This window comes from Echiichthys vipera (genome assembly GCF_963691815.1).
Source record: "Echiichthys vipera genome assembly, chromosome: 8".
Lineage (NCBI taxonomy): Eukaryota > Metazoa > Chordata > Actinopteri > Perciformes > Trachinidae > Echiichthys > Echiichthys vipera.
Genome location: NC_139833.1, coordinates 29,767,882 through 29,788,665, shown reverse-complemented (window position 1 = coordinate 29,788,665; position 20,784 = coordinate 29,767,882). Strand labels below are relative to the sequence as shown.

General features: G+C 41.5%; 1 protein-coding gene across 1 annotated transcript in view; it reads right to left on the bottom strand.

The window, feature by feature from the left end:
• Positions 1 to 20,784, bottom strand: part of zfpm2a (zinc finger protein, FOG family member 2a) — a gene marked incomplete at its 3' end in the record, with an annotated part of 120,555 nt that overhangs the window by 28,164 nt on the left and 71,607 nt on the right. Inside the window, exon 5 of the mRNA XM_083919084.1 lies at positions 16,799 to 16,910. Within this exon, the coding sequence (XP_083775210.1) occupies positions 16,799 to 16,910 (112 nt within the window). The remainder of the gene's footprint in view (positions 1 to 16,798; positions 16,911 to 20,784) is intronic.

Here is a 20,784-nt window from a genome sequence, read left to right as displayed (position 1 = left end):
GCTTCAGCCAGGTCGGCTTTACAAGAGGAGAATCTGGAGATACACTCCTCTCCCCCTCCCCGTCACTCGCTCTCTTGTTCTCCCCCGTATAGCCATCCCTCCTCACAGCCCAAGAATTTAAGGGCAGCTTTGAACCCGCTGTGTTCTCAGACATTGTAAAATGTGTGTGTGCTCTCCTCGCCGTCAGCCACCCAAAGGTGTTTTTGTGCTGAGATTAGTGGATGAGGTTCAGTCTGTGTTTTGGGCCAAACATGCCCATCCTTTGACATGAGGGCGGACTCCGACTCTGACTGGGCTTCAGACCAAGATCACTCCCTCTTGTCTCCTCTGCTTCCTCCTCAATCCTGTCCAACACATGACATGTGTCATTGCTACAGATCTGCTCTGGAAGATACGAGCGGTTGAAGGTCAGGGCCAATGCCCACAGTAGAGAAGAGAAGGGAAAAGATAGACAGACCCCCCCCACCCCCCACCACAGCACCTAACCACCACACTCCCTTTTTTTTTTTTTTTTTTTACACTGATGGACTATTTAAAAAGTTCATTTTTCTTAAATGCTTAGCATATTTCATGGTGCTATAATGTGAGCGCTATAATGTGAAATCTCCATTAGCCAAAAATGGGCGCTGCAGTAATGCAATGGATATGTCAATTTTCTTCTTCTGGAAAAAAGATTTTTTGTCGGGATTTAAAGCCCATGTAATATTCATATTTTCTATTTCACAGCACAATAGCCAGCGAGGAACTAAAGTGATTATACATAGCAAGAGTCAAACTCTAGGGCTGTTATCTATTATAGTTTAATAAATCAACAGAGGGAGAGCAGGGAGCACAAATATGCTGTAACTACATTGGAGTCATTTCCTGAGTCAAATATGTTTGATGAGATGAAAAAAAATGGGATAAGAGATATTTGAATAGAGGAATATTTTACGTGGAATTACATGAAAAGATGTGTCATCATGTATCTTCCTGCATCAGCTTCATTCATCTGTAGTTGGAGGTCCTGAGGAAGCAAACTTCAAAATACTATTCAGTCCAAATGCATTCCGGGGCCAGGTTAACTCAGACAGGAGGGAAAGGGGGCCACCGTGTAATTATTTGGCACTTACAATGTCCTACACTTCAGATTTGTGAGGATGGCGAGCAGAAAATCTGTTTACTATGGAGCCGAGTTCCTCACTCTCTTCTGTGTGGATGAAGCCTTTGAATAATTCATAGTGAGAGCCATAGGCATATGCAATGGAAAAGTGTTGAAGAATATCACACCAAAGATGGCATCCTCCATTATGTGCGCTGTACCCGGCGTGCCCACAGACCTCACATAATGTAATTGGATAAAAGTCAGATGCTGCATATTGAGGAGCTACATAAGGCAGCGATATTCTTCAGAGTCTCTGAAATGTGCTAATTGACTCAAAAGCAGCTACAGAAAAAGGATGCACGGCTTATTGTCTTCATATATTTATCTCCAACACCTCATTACTTTTTTGTGCATTTACAAGAAATAAGTGGAATAAATTTACCTACTACAACTTGTGTTCAAAAAGCATGACCTCTCCCAAATAGAACAAGGGGGGGAAAACAACAAGTCTCAAATAAGAATGTCATTATTCTGGTTTGGTCCAACAAAGATGTTTTTGTTGTCATTTTACTTCTGTTGACAACTTGTCTCGCTGGGATGTTACTGAATGAAACAATATGACATGTGTTTTACATATCAAAACTGCCAAGCCTTTCATTTAAACACACTTCATCTTCACTGACAACATTTTATTGACAGGTAAATCCCTGGAGATTAGACATGGTGGTCTAATTAGTCTCTTTCTCCATTGTTGTATTTACACACCCAAAGCTGCTGAAGGGAAAGTGATCCAGCCGTGGAGGAAGTATCCAGCTCCTCAAGCAAAAGTAATAATAACACAAAACATTGCAAAATTCTGCATTGAACATTTGACTTAAGTATAAATATGTAGGTATTCATCAGGAAAAGTACTCATTCTGGAAAACATGACCAGAGTGAGCAACCCTGTCTCTTAAAAATAATGTTCCCATACAACTAAACTGCCTCTTAAGATCTGAGGGAAACTTCATTGTGTTTGATGCACAAATTAATTTCTAAATAAAGTCCGTGCAAGGAGGAGGGTGGCTGGGTGGATGGGTCACACACACAGGACTTTCACCAACGAGGCTGCTGTTTGTGTCCCGTGCTAAAGCAAAAGTCAGCAGTTGACTGTTTTTTAACTTACATCATGTACTTAACTTAGCCTATGTCACGTATGTAACATACTTAACTTGCAGGTACATACAGTAACTTAAGTTATATAACAAACAAACTTATTATAACCCGAGCCATGATCTATTTGAAATATGTCTTTCCCTGAATTGTATCGTGTATTTATCTAGATATGTATCGGGTCGTCTTATAAGGGGATAATATAATTAGATAAGTATTACTCATGCGTTTATGTCTAAGCAACTTTTTACACTTCATCTTAAACAATCTGCTGGTTAGTAAACGTTAGAAATCACAATTACCCAGAGCTTAAAGTAACACCTTCAGGTCACAAAACAAGACACCTTCAGGTGGTGGTAAGATGTTTCTCCTGGTGATTCTGTTCTTTCAGAGCCTCCATCTCGTCACATTCATGGTCACTATGTGTGTTGACTATTTATTTTAAAAAAAAATTTTCTCTTCTGTAAACTTTATTGAAACACATTCACCTCTCTACTTCCAGTCCGTCCCCTATATGTTCCCCTCTTGATCAATCACGATTGTTTTAACTCACTCTTTGATAGATAGGAACTTAAAAGACAATTAAATAGGTGGGAATCTTACAGAGTGATATGAGGCAAGAAAATGCTTCATATCATTTGAGTAACTCAAATCAAAACACGTGGAGCATTTTTTTCCATATTAAATGACTTAAACTTTATTAAAACAGCTGCTGATTGAGTTTTTAAAAAAATTATTAGTCAGTTAATTTATTTATCTACTGATTGATAGCTCTGAATGTGTATCTACATAAAGTATATGCTGGATACCTTAATTTCCTTTTCCGGATGCCTCATATTTTCTAAAAGTTTTCACATGTTTTGTATGTTAAATTATAATTAGTTGAAGAAACTAGCAACTACAGCTGTCAGATGTATCTCAAATGTGTACTTTAATACAGTACTAGAGTAAACATACTCGGTTGCATTCTATTTTTGAAGCCAACACTCTAAAGAGCAGGAGGGGATGATGATGGATGTTGTGGCCATGTAACTGTAGAAAGGAATAGGCTTGCTTAATTCCTGACATGAAATATTACCTGCGGCGCTCGACAGAGCAGACCTGCTTGGATGGCGGTAGAGATAGCATCCATCCCTTCAGTATGAGAAACAAACAAACAAACAAAAGCTCCAAGACCCCTGACCCGACAAAGGCAGAACAACTGATAAGTTAGTACCAATTTCTCCCTCTTCTCCTGCTTTTCTCTCTTTTCTTTGAATAGCTTTTCTCTGCCTTTGGCCCCAGTTTCACCTTGCTACGCCTGTGCCCTTCTATTAAAGGTGGTAATGGCTGCCAACTTTCCTCGGGCCTCCTTTTTAATATTTGTCACTCATGAAAGAAAGAGGGGGGATAGGGAGATGATAAATCTTACTTTTGCCAGCTAAGGGCTTCTATCTCCCAAACAGAATAAAATCCAGTCCAAAACACTGCTGTGCGCATTAGGAAGCTGTGGGTTTAAGCCTTGTCCGCCATGATCAAACCAGGATTTATGAAGCATCATAACTCCCGACAACATCCAGCGGCTTATTAATTTTATATATTTCTGTCCATTCCCTGATATTCCCAGCCTTGACAGTCACTCAAGATAAGCCAAAAGCGTTCTGACAGGATGGAGTGTGTATATATTTTTCACTGTTCTGCCGCTCCCCTTCAGTTGAATAGGTTTAGTAGAAACCTTGAGACTGCTGGGCTGTGATTTGTCTCTGGTTTTTGTCTTCACTTGCAACCTTCCCATTTGTAAGGGCCCTTAAATCAGCCTTGCGCTCTGCTGAGCCATGAGAACAGGCCGGACAAAAGAGGGGGTGTCTGTGTGTGTGCATGTATGTCTCAATATATGTCTATGTACTGAGAGACAGAGACAGAAGGAGGGAGGGAGAGAGAAGGAGGTGCTCCACCAGAGTATCACGCGTGTGGTTGAATTTTAATCAAAACATTGACTAATCACCATTTACAGGCCGTCTATATAAAGGCCTGTCCTCCGATATGAGAGGGCAACATGCTGATAGGGTTTAATTTAACTAGAGTCTAGGTCGGAGGCTTGATTTAATGTGGCCCACAGGAAAACTGAGCAGGAAGGAGAGAGAGAGAAATGGTAGTTCTTTATGCAATGATCACATAAGTTCACATCAATACAGCCCTAACCCATTACCAGAAACACTACATGAAAGAGGAGGGGCCCTCTGTGAGCACACACTGCTCCTTGGCACAACGACAGAACCGACTCTAACTCTCCTGACGGCTGCTTCACTTTTCTGACAAACTATGCAGGAGCAGTGAAGGGTCCTGACAGGCTGTTTCAAGATAACTCCCTTAACCTCTTGAACCCTGAGTTCCTTTTAATTCCAGCCTAAAGTAGCATAACCTAATTTCTGAAGTGTATTCTGCATCAGCTTGTTTCAACACCTCTTTGAAGTTATACGATGCTTATACTGAGTCATATACATTTAACAGAACTACTTTAGATTCCACCATAGTTAAGCTTGAAATGTTAGCATATTCAGAAAGTGTTTAATAATTAAGTCTGTGCTACGGAATCTTTTTCACAGTTTTAGTTTTGCTTCCAAAATAATAACCTTCACCACACAACTTTAGCAGCACCAAATCTCAACAAGGGATGTCATTTTGTAATTTTCTAATTTTGAGGCACTGCTTTACCCAGAAATCTTTCAATATGATGTCAGTGTCAAAAATGTCTTCACCTTAGGGCTTTGTTAAGATAGGAATGGTGCAAAGCGACGTAGCACTTTTGTATTTTACACTTTCAAAGTGATATGATGACAATTGAGTTGACAAGAAAAAACAAAACAAATTGCTGTGTACAGTGTCTGTTACAGGGTGATTTTAATATGGAGATATTCATCTAAAGCCTCCAAATGAAAAAAAATCAAACCAAAAAGTAAAAAGAGCTAGATTGAATTAATTTTGCACTCACCTTAAAGTTCAAAACCTTTAGATGATAAGTATTTCTATTTCAAGTTGGGGTATTTCCATTCTTTTAAAAATAAAAATCCCCTTACTTGCTTCATTTCAACTATTTTGAGCATCAGCATCTTGTGTATCTTGTGAAATCAGTCCTTTTGTAAAATGGGTAAAGCAAGAATCCTCATGGGGAAAACAAAGGTAGTTTTCTTTTCAATTAGTGTTTGGACAGTTGAGTCCTTTATTAGAGCTGTATAGATATAGATAACAGGAAACATGGGGAGAGTGAGATATGGAACGATATGCACCAAAGGTAAAAAGGATGTTAAACCCTGGGCCACCAGGGAGCCCCAGAACAACACTTAGGTAAGCATTTATGATTTATCCTTCTTCACTGAGGAATATGACATGAGAATATATTCTCTTTGCTACGCTTTTTACATTCACATACCTTCATACATTTACTCCAGTATAACTGGGGAACTGCTGGCCTCTATTGTTGCCCACCGAACACCTCCAATGAAGGAAAAACTGAGGCGTTAGGGAATTAATCAAATGGTAATGCTCATTTCATTTCCCAGTGTTTCGTTTAACCTAAAAAAACCTTTTACTTGATGTCAGAGCCCTCCTGAAGTCTCCACTAGTTCACCCAAACCTCAGAATCTTCTCTGATTTTGTATCCAGAACACCTTCACTTCTCTTCCATCTGCCTGCACTCTGGCTACATCCCCAACCCCAGCTAACTAGCCACAGTGGCTATCACACCCAGCGGTGTCTGACTAAGACTCTAGCATGCACTGGCGAGCTACAGCCACAGTGACTGAAGCACGCAGCGGTGTGGAGGCAGGCAGGATGTAATCTCCAGGAGCTGTTGATACAGGGAAACACACAGGGTTTGGGTCAAAGGGATTAAAATGGTGGAGGTGCTGGTTGTAAGAAATAGAGGGGCTGAGAAATAGTGACGGGAGCAGCGGGCGAGCCACCCCATAACAGAGAGGAGTGGGGAGATTACAGGGAAAATGGCGCAAGGGGGATTCCTACTAGGGGAGGGGAAGAAGTGACTCCAAATGGCATCGGAACATAGCATTAGTAGCTACTATTCAACAGTATGCAGGCTTAGTGAACTCGGGGCATCAGGAGAGGTGCTCATGTTTTCTGTGCTGGTCAGGTGATGCTTGCGTTCTACAGGTGACAGGTGTAAGAAAAACATGGATACGGAATGGGAAAAAGAAAGCTGAATCTTCACAGCTGCACTTGAAGACTTCTCTGCTACTCCGCCCCCCTCTGTGACTGTGGCTGTCTAAATATTGTCAATGCCAGAAAAAAAAAAATCAAATCTTAAACAATCAAGGCCAACTCTGCTGGGTAATATAGAGCGAAGAAGCCTGTCTTAGGTTTTAACTGAGCCCTTCATGCCTATGCAAACCTCACATGGTTTGGATAGAGTTCCATCAACAAAACATGTCAATCACGGCTCCGTGAAAAAGGCAGAGATATGAGAGTGAAACCTATCTCGTGCAGACCCAAATACTGTACTCACGGCTTCCATTTCACAGTCTGTGGGAGAGCGGAGTTCAAAAATCTTACATCAATTTTTTTTTCAATCCAGCTATCCAAGGGCTCAGATTCCAGTTACATTTCACATTGAATAGACTTGTGTTTCCAGCAGTCTAACCCTCTTCTAGTATGCTGGCTAGTGGAGCGATGACAGATTGGTTTCCACTCACTGCACGGGGGAGCACAATGGAGTGGCTTTGACAGAGTTAAGAGAAACAGTGCATCAATGCCCCCCCATCACTCTTTTTCTGTACACACACACACACACCTCTTCCACTCTCTCTCTCTCTTCTTTTCCTTCTCTCTCTCTCTTCCCTGGGGCTTAGAGAATGGATGGCCCTGTCTGACCTGGACGACACTGATGTCTAGTCGTCTACACTACTGTACCTACAGCACGCCTGTCCACTCGCTCGCAGCTCCGTCCACACACTCTCTCTCTCTCTCTAAAACACACACAGCACGCGCACACAAGGAACAGAAGCACCCATCTCTGTCAGCCAGCGCTGACAGGCAGAGGTCAGCAGAGCTCAGGCACTAAAGCAACCGGTAGGGTTTAGTTCATAAGCAGCCAATATCACTGTCTAGGTGAAGACAGACACAAGGCTTACGTCTTAACAACTTAAAGAATGTAAAAATGGCATTGTTACTTAACTATACATGTAACTGACTATAATTGAAAACTGAAGTCCTCATACTTAAATAACATAACTGGTCTTTGCCCTCTGAATGAACCCAAATGAGTGTTTTCTGATGTGCAGTCCCATCAGCAGCCCAGCATCCCCAAGAATTATATCTGTATTGGACCGTTCTGCACCACACACTTTACGTCAGTCTCTAATGATTAGTGCAACTGCAGGAAATAGTTTGCCCTTTATGTAGTCAGGCACCAATGGTACAGGTATTAGGGTGGTGGTCATGTGGCCAGTGTATGCTAACCCCAACCCCAACCTTCCCTCAGCCCGACCAAGTGTTTACCTTGCCTTCACATAATAGACCTAACTGTTAGGAGTTAAAGGTTATAGTTCCTCTGTTTTCTTCTTTCTTACCTTTCAGGCTGGTTTTTATTTGAGAGATGGTGGTTAAAGACATCCGTAACACCAACCAAGCATTTGAGTTGTCTCACCCTAACCACAGTTTATTCCTACACTTTGGATACCTCGACTTAGAATATGTGCATATACTATTTTGCTGAATGTAAAACCTTTATGGCAGTCTCAAACCTCAGACAGTCTCTTTGCATACCTGGTCCTTTGGGTACTGTCGTGTTAAGAATTGGCATCCTGAACCAACCGATTGTCACACACAGACCTTGATTGCAACTTTCCTTAAGAATCTCAAAATGATTCAAACCTAAGATGACACATGTTTAAGCCTTTGTTCCAGCAGGAGTATTCACAAGTTTACAGGTATTACATTTCCAAATAGCTACAACAACGCTTTTAAAGCTCAGTGTTGAACCCACTTCATGCATCCATGTGTCCTTACCCATGGCATTGGACTTTAAGAAGGGTAGAAAAGCTAAGATCCCCTGACCAGATAGAACGATAAAACAACCCATAGATAAAGTACTAATGCTAGAGGTGGCTTGCAGTTGTGTTCCTCCGTGCGCTGCAATGAGAAAAGAGAAACTGTGATATCACACTGATACGGCGCTCTAAAGACTGTGGGGCTATGTGTTTTTTTCCCATGCAGGTGGATGTACAATCAATAAAATGGATTAGCTGCAAAGGTATGTATAAAGGTTATCGCTGAGTTCTCCTGCATGAACACAGCGTCGACCCCACAAAACAATTGTGTAATATGTCGAGCTATTTCTTCAGAGAAAATCTGATTATGTTTTGCTCAACCTAAAAATTGATTTGCAGGGGTATAGATTATCAAAGGAAAAATTGGTCTTGCTCCACCAGACCATATAAGGCTCGAATGGAATTGTTGTAACTCTATTCTCAGTAGTGGTATCATCGTAACATCAGTGTTGTATGTTTTTCTTCCACTGTCATGTCCTTTATTTTCTTTCACTGTGGGCTTTTTTTCATAGTATGATCATCTCCTCTCCCCCTCAGTGCATCAGAGTTTCACCTAGACTCAGCTTCACTTGTTTAGTTCCACTTGCTGCAGTCCTGTGTCAACCCTCAGAGAGACTTAAACCGTGTGGTTTTCCATCACGTTGACTGACGATCTAAACACCCCTCCACCCCAGTGATTCCTCTATCTCTCTCCTTCCATCTCTCTTGCTTACTCTCTCTGACACACACGCACACACACACACACACACACACACACACACACACACACACACACACACACACACACACACACACACACACACACACACACACACACACACACAGACACAGACACAGACACACACACACACACACACACACACACACACACACACACACACACACACACACACACACTGTGACCCCCCTCAACCTGATAAAAAAAGCACCAACAACTCCCCCCCTCCAAAAAAAGCTGTGTGGATGTGCAGAAAGGCCCCTCTCTCAGCTCTCAGCTTTTGTCTCTGATTATCCCTGCCTACATCCTCTCCCGCACACACACGCTTGCACGCACGCATGCAAGGACGCACACGTGCACGCACGCACACAGACTATTTTTCTTAAACTGCTCCAAGATCTTGTGCGTATGTGTGCGTATGTGTGTGTGTGTTTGTGTGTGTGTGTGTGTGTATGTATGTGTGTGTGTGTGTGTGTGTGTGTGTGTGTGTGTGTGTGTGTGTGTGTATGTGTGTGTGTGTGTGTGTGTGTGTGTGTGTGTGTGTGTGTGTGCGTGTGTGTGTGGGGTGTGGGGGGTTGACTCTGACCAATGGCATCCAACAGCAGGGCTTTATCCTGGAGCACACTGACAATGCTTTTCACACCTACTTACCACAGCAGAGATGGGGGCGGTGGGCTGCATCATACCCAGGCCTAAAAGCAGGCTAAGGGCTTTTAGAAGACACACACAGAATGGACTCTTTAATTACTGACTCAAGATCCCTCAGTAGATTAAAAACCTTGAAGAAGCTTATTTTCATATTCGCAGAATTTTTCAATGAATATAAAAACTGGCATTGATTATGCAGTTAAAGCAGGGCAGTTAAGAAGGGAAATATAAAGTACATATAATCACATTAACTTGCGGTGATTAATGTAATAAAATGTGATCTTTTTTCCCCCATCTGTATTAAACACATTCAATACTGAGGAGACATGCTCCAAATATTAAGAAGCAGCTCCTCAAAATCCACTTAAGCAGTTCTGTGTTTGAAGACATCTGCTGAAGCAATGCAGATAACTCATACTGTATAACATTCTTATACAGAGCAGATAGGGAGGGTGCACAAGCATGGAGGAAAAAGGAAAAAAAAAAAATCCAAAACATTGACTCATCTGCTTTTGATGCCTGTGCACTTGCAGTATTTTGAGCGCAAGTGACTTTTTGTGTCTTCAGCCCCAGACACACAATCAGCCTTCCTGCATGATCAATACTGAAGCATTTCTCACCATTGATTATACAATTATAGAGAAGTTAAATCTGTGACACACTCTCATGTAGAAGCATTAACCAATACAGCCGGCAGTGGAGACTGAGAGGAGGGAAGCAGCTTCCTCTTCACTCACTGTTTTTTTTTTCTACTTCTTTTTTTTTTTAAACATGGTGCTTAAAGCGAGCTCAGTGTAGTCCAGGTACTTCACTCAGATGATTATAATGCCACGAGGGTGCAATACATCACTCTTATTAGCCACACTGGAGCACAATGGTATCATAATTAATGGTCGCAGCAGGATTGAACGCTGCCCTGACATGGAAAAGTGGGCCTACTTAAGCTCTACAAGGCATTTAAATATGCAGAGTGAATGGCACAACCCAAACCCTCCTGCTCTAAGGACAGCCTACGCTCATTAGCCTGACACCTTCCGTGGCATTGATACAAGGACGACCGGCTATAGCCACACACTCACAACACAAATCATGAGCACATACTCAAAAATGTGCATGCAGACCACAGCTACAAAATGTTACGCGGTGATATATGAAAAGAACAATCTTTTCCCTCATCAGTGCCCATCACTTCTTTTACATCTTCTCCCAGTATTGTCGTTTTTGTCTTAAGGCTTAGTCGGGGCTGAATACAGACGGACATATATGTGTCAGCAGCAGCCATTATTTAAATTTTCAGAAATGACGCTTGGTCTGTACGTGTGTGTATTTGCAGTGGATGTGGGTGCTGTGGCAGAGAGTGGTGTCTGCTGCCTGTGCTGTACCGTCTACCACAGGGAAACTGCCTGCACGGCGGGAGAACAATGCACATAAAAGGCTGTCGGAGGAAGCGTCTGGAGCTGACGTCTTTCACATGGCTCTGAATGGAGCAGTAGCAAAGTGTGTGTGTGTGTGTGTGTGTGTGTGTGTGTGTGTGTGTGTGTCTCCATGTAGTTTATATGAGACGGAAAAGAAGAAGTGAGAGAAAACGCCCTCTAGAATATGTTTGTAGACAGAGACAGGAGAAAATAATAAGAGTGTGTTCCCGTCTTAGTCATGCGTACTGAAATGTGTGTGTGTGATTGTATGTGCATGAATGCCTGGGCTCCTAAATACATGTGTGGGATGGTTAAGTCTTCTCAGATTGCCGTATGATTTGGATTTTGCTGTCCTTAACCCACCACACGCTCTATGCCTCCTCCTCTACTCTCCACAAAGCCAGCTTTACAACTTCTGCTCAATTGCTAATGTGGAAGCTTCAGCTACAAGACACGCTACTCAACAGCTGCCAAAAGCCTAAACCAGCCGCTCCTCTCTACCCAGCTCACTACAGCCTGACCGTACCCAGTTATCGCGTGGCTCAGTGCAATCAATTATTGTTGCAGTGGAATCATTAATAATTTCCTAATGAAAACGATTCTGTTGATCTGTTGTCTTTTAATTAAACATAATTAGTCGGCTGCTCAGAGCTGTGGTGGGGACTCCTTTAGGGTACAATTTTGTTTTAATACACTGATAATGAAATTTTTACATTGTGTCAGTTGTTTAGTTATTATTCAGTCACACTATTTCTCTATGTTCCCAGATAACAGATAATAACCCTCGCACCTCCTATTCGCCGCAGTCATTTTAAAAGAGGAGGGTTGAAATGAACAATTAAATTTTGAACTGTAAGAGTCCTCTCTCACTGTTTAATGCTGCGTGCTGCCAGGGAGCAGTGCAGGAAACGGCAGTTTTACGCTTTCATTAACATGTCGGGAAAAAACTCAAATTGTCTTTGGCGGTACATTGCATTTCTGTTTTTTTTTTTTTTTGTTTGTTTTTTGAGAGTCAAATAAATACATCTTTCCTGGCAGGTCATGCTAGTTCATCATACGCCTCAGAGGTCTACAGCTCTGGAGCATTGGGAAGAGAAAATGAAGGCATAAAAAGGATCTGATTGTGAGGACTTAGAGAATATGAAATAATACAAAGACACAACGAGTTGGCTAATTCGGCACAGTCCGGGCTTATGTAAAACGGCCTAGTTACATTGGTCAATTTCTGGGCGAACAATGGGCTGTGTTGCTCTGGAGACTTATTGGACATGCTGTATCTGAATGTGGTCTGGTTTAAGAGGCTTACAGTTGAAAAGTTTAGGTGACCTCTGAATAAAGCCACATAATGTGGTCACATTGAGTGTGTATAGTTTCAATGGGCTCAGATATCAGGTAACAATGGCGCAGGCACAATGAAGGCTCACACTGAGAATGAATGAAGTCATATATTGTTCTTTAGACCTAAAAATTACACTTTACGGTAACTGTACACTCAGATCTGACTGTGTTTGATTTCAGCAAATGTACGCTGTAGAAAGGTTATATTTAAGGGGACTGTAATATACTGATAATTTCTGTTAAAATAATTTTGTCTTCTGCAATATAATGCTGGTGGTATTCTATATTTCTGTATTGTAAAGAAATCCCATTAAAAAAGTACCAAAACCAACAATGAATTGAACTACCATGTTGGGCACATCTTATTCTGCTGTGCCATAGACCTCCATTGTGTCTTTAAGTCCACACACCTTCCTTCTGCTGTAAATACTTAATGGGTGTTAATCCCCCAAAATGTGCAACAAATGCACAATTTACTCCTCTTTGAGTAACATTAGCTAAAAACCACAGGGCCCAGCTGTTTTTTAATTTATGTTCAGTAGGAACCAATGGTCTTCAGGTTGTGTCAAGACGTCAAAAGATTTTAGCCCATTGTTGGGCTTGTTCCTTTCATGCTATTTGTTCACAATAAGAGAAATATAGAATAACACCAGATAACACATAACACTCAGTCTGTGAATGCATCACACGCTTGGTCACATTAGCTTCTTCCAATCAAGCAGGGTTGCTGCGTTTGAACACAGCCTCCATTTGTAACATATTCAACTGGGAGATAGGGAAAAAAATCAAAATCAAAATGGGGCTGCATTTCTTCCCTCTGTTAAGTCTCTCCTACTTTCCAGCTGCATTGTTTATCAATCTGTAGTTTATGTGTAAAGAAAATTATCCACAGGTTTCTCTCTCGGGGTCCCTGTCTGTCATTCTCTCTCTCTCTCTCTCTCTCTCTCTCGCTCTCTCTCGCTCTCTCTCTCCCTCCCTCCCTCTCTCCCTCCCTCTCCTCAGACTCCAGTGTTACTGTAACATATAATTACTCTGCAGACTTGCTGCCTGTTTCTATAACTTCAGGGGTTCAAAGAAACTGTCGGAGTGTGGAGGAGAGCATTGTGGGAGTTCCAGGTGGATTTCTCGATAATGAGTTAGCGCAGTCGTAGAGTTGAGAGTTTTAGTAATGGCTGGCTGCTAAGGCTCTTCCTTGGAGTTTAATGTAAAACAAACAGGGCCATGCTGACAGCCTGGGAAAAAAAGATATTGCAGTTTTCCACTTCCTCTTCGGGGCTCTTGCTGCCTCTCATTTTAAGAACAGGAATTTTAATAAGAATTTATATTCATGAAATGGCTCTATGGGTCCTAATTTAAGACATTTAAATGCCTCAAACAGTGCTGGTCTTTGACTTCTAATTTCTGTAAATGGATAAAATGCTCCTGTCTTTCTATTCATCTGGATGAAATGATATGGACAGGAACATTGAATGCACATTGCCAGTTTTGGTGGCAACAGGAATTGTAGGATCCCAAAAATAAGCAAAGGAATTGTATATTTTTGATAATATAGAGGAAGCTTGTCGTGGTGCTGATGACCAGGGGCGCCCCGTGGGGGACCTGAATACACCACCCTGCTGCTTGTTACACACTCCAGTGCATGTATTATACATAACACACTGTTGGAACATAACTCTCAGAGGAATCATTTTGCTGAATCCTGTCCTCTCTCCCTCTCCACATATTTCTCTGACTTCCTGTCTGAAAAGTTTCGGGGATAGAGGATGAGCTGCGGTACAAACTGTAATGCAGAAATCATAGACAGAACACCCAACAGTAAGCTACAGCCACTCAAACCAATCACCAGTCCTTACTTAGAGATACTCCCCCATAGATTCACACTGGCAAGCATCCAAAGTGAACTGCTACTATCTTTGCATGCAGCCATAAAGAAAGCAGAGACCACTGAAAGGTAAGCCAAAACATATTCTGCAGGCATACTGTGTATTGAGATATTCACTGTTTTCCATAAGTAACGCATCTCAGGGAGCAATGAAGCAGCCTACAGAGGAGAAACAGCACAGGGCTGGAGATACGAACAATCTGGGCTCCAGCTTTCCAGGGTGTGAAGAAAGTTCCCGTTGGACTCTCAAGAGCCTTTTCCATGTAGTGGATCCATGCTAGTGTCGATACGATAAATACAAGTCCAGCGAAAAAGGCCAAATTCAAAATTGAATTTGACAAAGATTTAATATTTTCAGCACGCTGACATTCAATTTCAATGTCACCTCCAGAGGGTGCCCACACATGCAGATTGGAATATTTAAAAGAGGGTGATGAGGAAGAATGAGCGCTGGGTCTATAAATCGCTCTGGACGCAAGAGTCAAACGGCTGAACGGCATCAAACACTTTCTGAACTTACTCCTAGTCCACCTAAAAAAAAGTGGCCAGGAGCAAAATGCGGAACAATTTTGGATAGAGAGCTGAGAAAAACGGACACCCAACCAATCCAAAGCTCTTTGGCAAAGTTGCTACAAAGCTGTATGAGTCATGTGCAGAATTACACAGACCTTGTGGTACATAGTAGTATCTGATTTCTTCTATTTATTGTAGCACGCGGTTCAAAGTCAAAACTCTTGATGAGTATGTTTTTTTGTGACATAATTGTTTGATTAAAATAACAATCATTCTGAAAAAAAAACACCAAATCGTATAATACTTCCATCACTCAATATAATAGAAAACTGAACAAAAATTCAAGACATGCTGTTTTTTCAGCATTGTGATGTCAAACACACGGCAACCATGAGGTGACAAGAGACACTTAACTTCTACTCTGAGATTTAAATTAATTCTTTGTATTCAACATCCCCTCTATTATCGTTTATCATCAGTTGGCAAGCGTGTGAAGATTCTTGTGGGGGATTTACTGTAATGAACTTATGCAGTACAACACAGAACAACTCTCGCAAGGGGATGTCTGGAGATGTTATTGTGTTTAATTTAATAAGGTCAAACTGGAAGTGACAAACAAAGGGAGTGTCAGTGATACACAGCTGAGGTGATGATGCTGCATGTGCTGCACTGTATGAGATGCTATCTCATGTATGAAGAGTGGCGGAGAAAATTCTTCACAAAAAAGTGAGAAATCCTGTTATTTCCCCCTTTTTTTGTTTCATACAGTCAGTCTCTGAGCAAAAAGATTAGAAGATTTTAAAGAAGTGCATAATCTTCTTTCACAGCTTATCAAAACTTTAATGATTTGGTGATAAAGAGCACAAAGTTAAGTAGCCGGTTAAGAGGATAACTCCCCAGTGCAGTCTAGTGATTAGTAGATGAGAATTGGGAGACTGAAAATCCGGGTTGCAAATCCCACTCCTGCCACTTATTCACTTTGAGGGAGAAGAAGCTCTATTTCGGCTTTGGGGGTATTGTCACGGGGTTATCATTTTTGAAAAGTGATAAATGGAGCCCCTTTCCTTCACCCTTTAGAATCCAAAATGCATCTTTATTTACGTATTTATTTTTCTGTGTCTCTCTGGTTAACACCCGTCAAGACCCAATTATATCTGCAGAAGCCCGAGTGCTTTCATGGGAAGTGAAGCTACAGACTGGAGTGTCAGGGCTGTATACACTTTAAGCATCTTCACATACAATCTGCAACAAAACCAGGCTCAACAGATCCATGCTGGACTGTTTTAATGAGGGTCTGCTGGATACAATGCAGCAGATTGAGGGGTTGATCGTTATGACAGTGGGTCATTTAGGGTTTTGTGCTTTTAAGGTTAAGGCTGAATAAACAACATGGATTTTCTGACAGATATGTTGTATTTCTTCCCACTTAGTTACATAAATCCATTTCTGTTGGGGCTTTTATGAATATGTCTGATTTATTAAAGATGTAGAGATAAAACTCTGCTGAATTAGTGAGAGAACAAATGAAGCAAAATGGCAATCCCATCTCCACTTGTGCTTTGCTCGCTATCTGCACAGAGATAGGGATTCACTTAGTATAAAAGAGCCAAAAAAGGGGCATTAATTACCTTGTGAAATCTAAAGACCATTAACTTTGTGTGTCAAGTGATGTTTCTCAGTTCCTAATCAGAGTTTTAGTGATATAAATTACTCTTTGGAGTAAAACAGATATGGTGTGGGAGTCTGTGTATGTATGTCTTTTTGTGTGTCCTTGCAGCTGCATACATGCAATTATTTGTGTGTGTGTTTGTGACTGTGAGAAGCAAAAGGAGAGGAAGAAAGAGAAGAGAAAAAGTGAAAAAGCAAAAGAGAAGAAGGAGAGGCAGACGGAGAGAAAGACATGCAGAATTGAAGTGGATGGAGGATTGTCAGTGTCTTTGCGGTGGTGCTGTGGTGTGGTGTGTTGCGCTGCGGAGAGATAACAGGATGCCGCTGCTGCTTGCTTACCTTTGCTGTACACCACACAGTTGTTTTTGTTGTCTTCCGCTCCCTGCCAAGTCACATCCAGCAGCCACCTGGGGCCGGCGCTCAGTACCACCGGGACCGTGCTCTTCGTCTTCTGGACGGGGACAGATAACAAACACTAATCATTTGCTTATTTTGGTGATTAAAGAAACATTAATAACCACTGAGTTACGCTCTTCTGCTGCTCTGAATAGCCATAAACAGACAATTTCAGAAACTATACACCATGCAACTCATGTCCACCCCAATCCCCCCCTTTTCTTTTTTACAATGCAGAGAGGATTTGCAAATCAGGGCAGTTTTTTTTTTTTTTTGGTGTGTGTGTGTGTGTGTGTGTGGGATGGCTGTACAGTGGTCAGAGTGGTGACAATAGCCTGCAATTGTATCAAAAAGGAGGAATAATCACCTAGGAATAAACCCAATGATTCAGCATCAGATCTCTTAGATTAAAAGAACATATAAGGTGTCTGAGGAATTATGGAAAAAGAAAGAAAGAAAGAAAGAAAGCAAAAAGGCTGGTGAGTTTCAGCGAGGAGGAAGCGGTGTTCAGCGGTGAACTTTGGGCACATTGTGTGCCTCCCTATCGCCAGGATCTCACTATTTCCTGAAACAAGCAGGGAAGAATTTAAAGAATCAGTATCCATTTCAAAGGCCGATTGAGGTTAGAGTTTTTACAATATGCCGGAAAATTATTCTGAACGTGTAAGGTCATTTTTCTTCTCGGTCAGAGGTCAAACATGGAGTTTTATTTTCCGGAAAGAAAAAATAAAACAGGGAGATAGAGTGCAACGTCCGCCACAACAGATTCATATGGTGCAGTGTCACCAGATTTTCTTGCTCTATTTATCCTCATAGGATTTTCTATTCTGCTTTATAATATTTTAATGTTCTTTTTCTTTTGCGTATTGCAAAATGGAGTGCTGGTGGTGTTGAGCAGGTGTTGGCAGGCTGGTAGCAACATCGCAGGCAGCTGGGTACAGTCGCTTATTACTCAAAGGCAAAATGTCAGTATTTCAAGGCCATTACTTTTGAACCCCGGGGCCCTCCTTCATTAGGATGTTACAGAAATAGTTTAGCTAAGAGAAAATTGGTTGGGGTGCAATCTCAACACTTCATTCCCTTTTCCATCTGAGGCAGGCAGCGACAGGACACTGTCCATCTGCCTAATGCAACAGAAAAATACCATTCCTCTCTCATGCTTTTCACTTATTTCTCCCACGCAAAAGGCAACAACCTTCAAGGATAAATGCAAATGTCACTTGAGCATGTTAAAGGTCTGAATTGGCACAGTTATGCACAAGAGATGAGCACTGTGCTCCGGCAGTGCGCCTGCATGTCCCTCCACCTACTCCTCTTCCTCCTCCTCCTCCTCCTCTGCCCATTTCTCTTTCCATGAACTCTCTGACTTTTTTAGAGAGCATTATTTACAAATAGCAAATACATCTCAAAGAGATGAAAGCAATCTGTTCGGATTTTGTCTGCAAATTAAGAAAACAAATACAGAAACTAAATAAAGGCACATTTCTACATAGTATATATACAGTATATATATATATTGTATATATAGCTCTGCACATTTGCAAATGCACTGCCAAACTGATCAAACACAAACAGTAAATTGTGTCTGTTGATATTCTTATTCCTTCTCCTGGCATCTTCTTATCCTGTCCTGGCAGCAGATGAGAGAGAGAGGACCTCTGTAATTTAAGTCATCCTCGATTTCACATTTCAAATTAGCCTCACAATAAAGTCTTCTATCTGGCTAACCTGAAAATCTCACAACCCTGTCAAAGGAGCAGAGCAGACCGGCCGATTGTTGCTAGGACGACTATCTGAAATGGGAATCAGATTAACCCTTCCTTAGATCTCCAGACTGGAGCCATCTCTTATTCAGCAGCGAGAGGCCTCTCTGCCGTCCCCCTGAGCCTCTGGGAATTCATGATATTCCAGCTGCTCTTAATGTAGCCAACAGGGACAAAATACCTTCCCACTGTTAAAAATCATGAGAAATCTATGAAAAATTATTACAGCAATCACAATTGTTCCCTTAGTAATTTCTGAGATATAAACTTTTAAAATTCTGACAATGGGTGTTATGTATTATTTTGATTTAATGTTTGTTAATTACCACTATTTTGTGAGCTTCCTTTTTGTTGGGAACAGAGCAGCAACACCATGACAGTTTCTCAGCACAGATTTACATAATGCATCTATCGTGACAATAGTGGCCTATGTGCTTTGTAAGCACGCTGCATGTACCAGACGTTACACAGACAAAGAAATGCAGAAAAGCAACTGCACACAACATATTTAGGATTAAGACACAGTGGCGTCAATGCAGGGCAGAGCGTCTGCAAATGCAAATGAAAACATTTGTACAACCGGATCAGTTTGTCTAAGTGGCCGAGGCCAGAAGAAATGCAGATTGACAAGCAGAACATTTAGATTTCCCTGGACAAAACACATTATTGCAAATATGCTGACTCCTACTGGATAGTTAAATTTGTCAGTTACATCTGTGTATATAAGTGGTTAACCCCCTAATTAAAAAAACATTTTTATTATCACATGTTTAGATATTTCTAATATAGATATTCAGATAAAGAGATATTCAAAACAAGTAAATATGTGTTTGGTTTAGGGAGATACAGTGTTTAATATCACTTTACAGACTATCATCCCTGTCAGAGGCTGTGAAGAACTCCTCTGGCCTTCCTGTCTATGTAGTGTGTTATGGTTTATCCACCCTCTGCCTTCACTTCAGTGGTTTCAATACTCTGCTGCTATTTTTATTATTTTTTTCCCCCTGAGCTCCGTTACCTTTCCTCGTGTAAGAGATACAGTGACCAAAACAGTGTAGTCAGCGAGGAAGTGATTACAAACTGATGCTCCAAATTCGCTATAAAATGAAAATCAATATTTCCACAAGTTGCTGCAACATAAAAGATAACCTTCATTGATTTTTTCTAGACTTAGGCCTCTGTGATAAAATCTAATATAAATTTTCAGCCACACGGATTTGGATCAGAGCGGAGCAGAGGCTGAACGATAAGTTCCGTGCACATCTCTCAGAGTTGGATTTTTTTTCCTCCCCTTTCCCTCTTCCAAGGCAGGGCTGTACTATTTATAATTGGCCCTGTGTGAGCAAAAGCTTCTATCAGGAATCTGTTCTAATTTTTATTACTGAGAAGCTAAAGCCTGTTCCAGATAATTTGGAAATTTCAGGGGAATTGTGATAGAGCTGATGGCACAGCCGGACTGACTCCAGAAAGGAGCTAACCTGTAATAGCCTCTGTGGCTGCGCTGATTAAATGTTGCCATAGATGAAAGACCTGCCATCACCGCAATAAATTAACCAATCACACAAATCCCAAGTCGCTACTAATCCCTCCTTGATACCATGATCCTCTGATCAGCTGAAGGAGGTGAAGAAGAAAGTGGCTTGTGACACTCAGCCTTCCTCTAACTCCCTGCTTCCCTGTGTAAACAACAAGCTAATGATATCACCGCTGACCATTTCACCACCACTGGCTACTCTTAACCCGCTTCATGGTCAGGGCAGGTGAAATCGATACTAACCTTGGTGGGAATGATTACCCCCCCCAAGGTCACTGACTGGCACTGTATCCGTCTTGATCCCACAGCTGCAGGATTTAGACAACTGAGAGATCAAAACCACTCTGTCTGAATATCTCATACATCCCGCTTTCAACACCCACTCGGTATGAAGTAGTGCCATTTTGAAACAAAAACAGCAGTCAAATAATGGTATTAACATCTTTGGAATATTGCATGTTTACCCCCTTTTCTGCCAATGAAACACTGTGCGATAATTCCACTTGAATCACTGGTAAATACATTGGACTTTCTCTCCCCTACATTACATCTGACCCTGTGTGAGCATCACCATGCAATTTTACCAAATCATTTTGAAAGTGCCATGTCCTTTTCAGATGATACTGGCATTA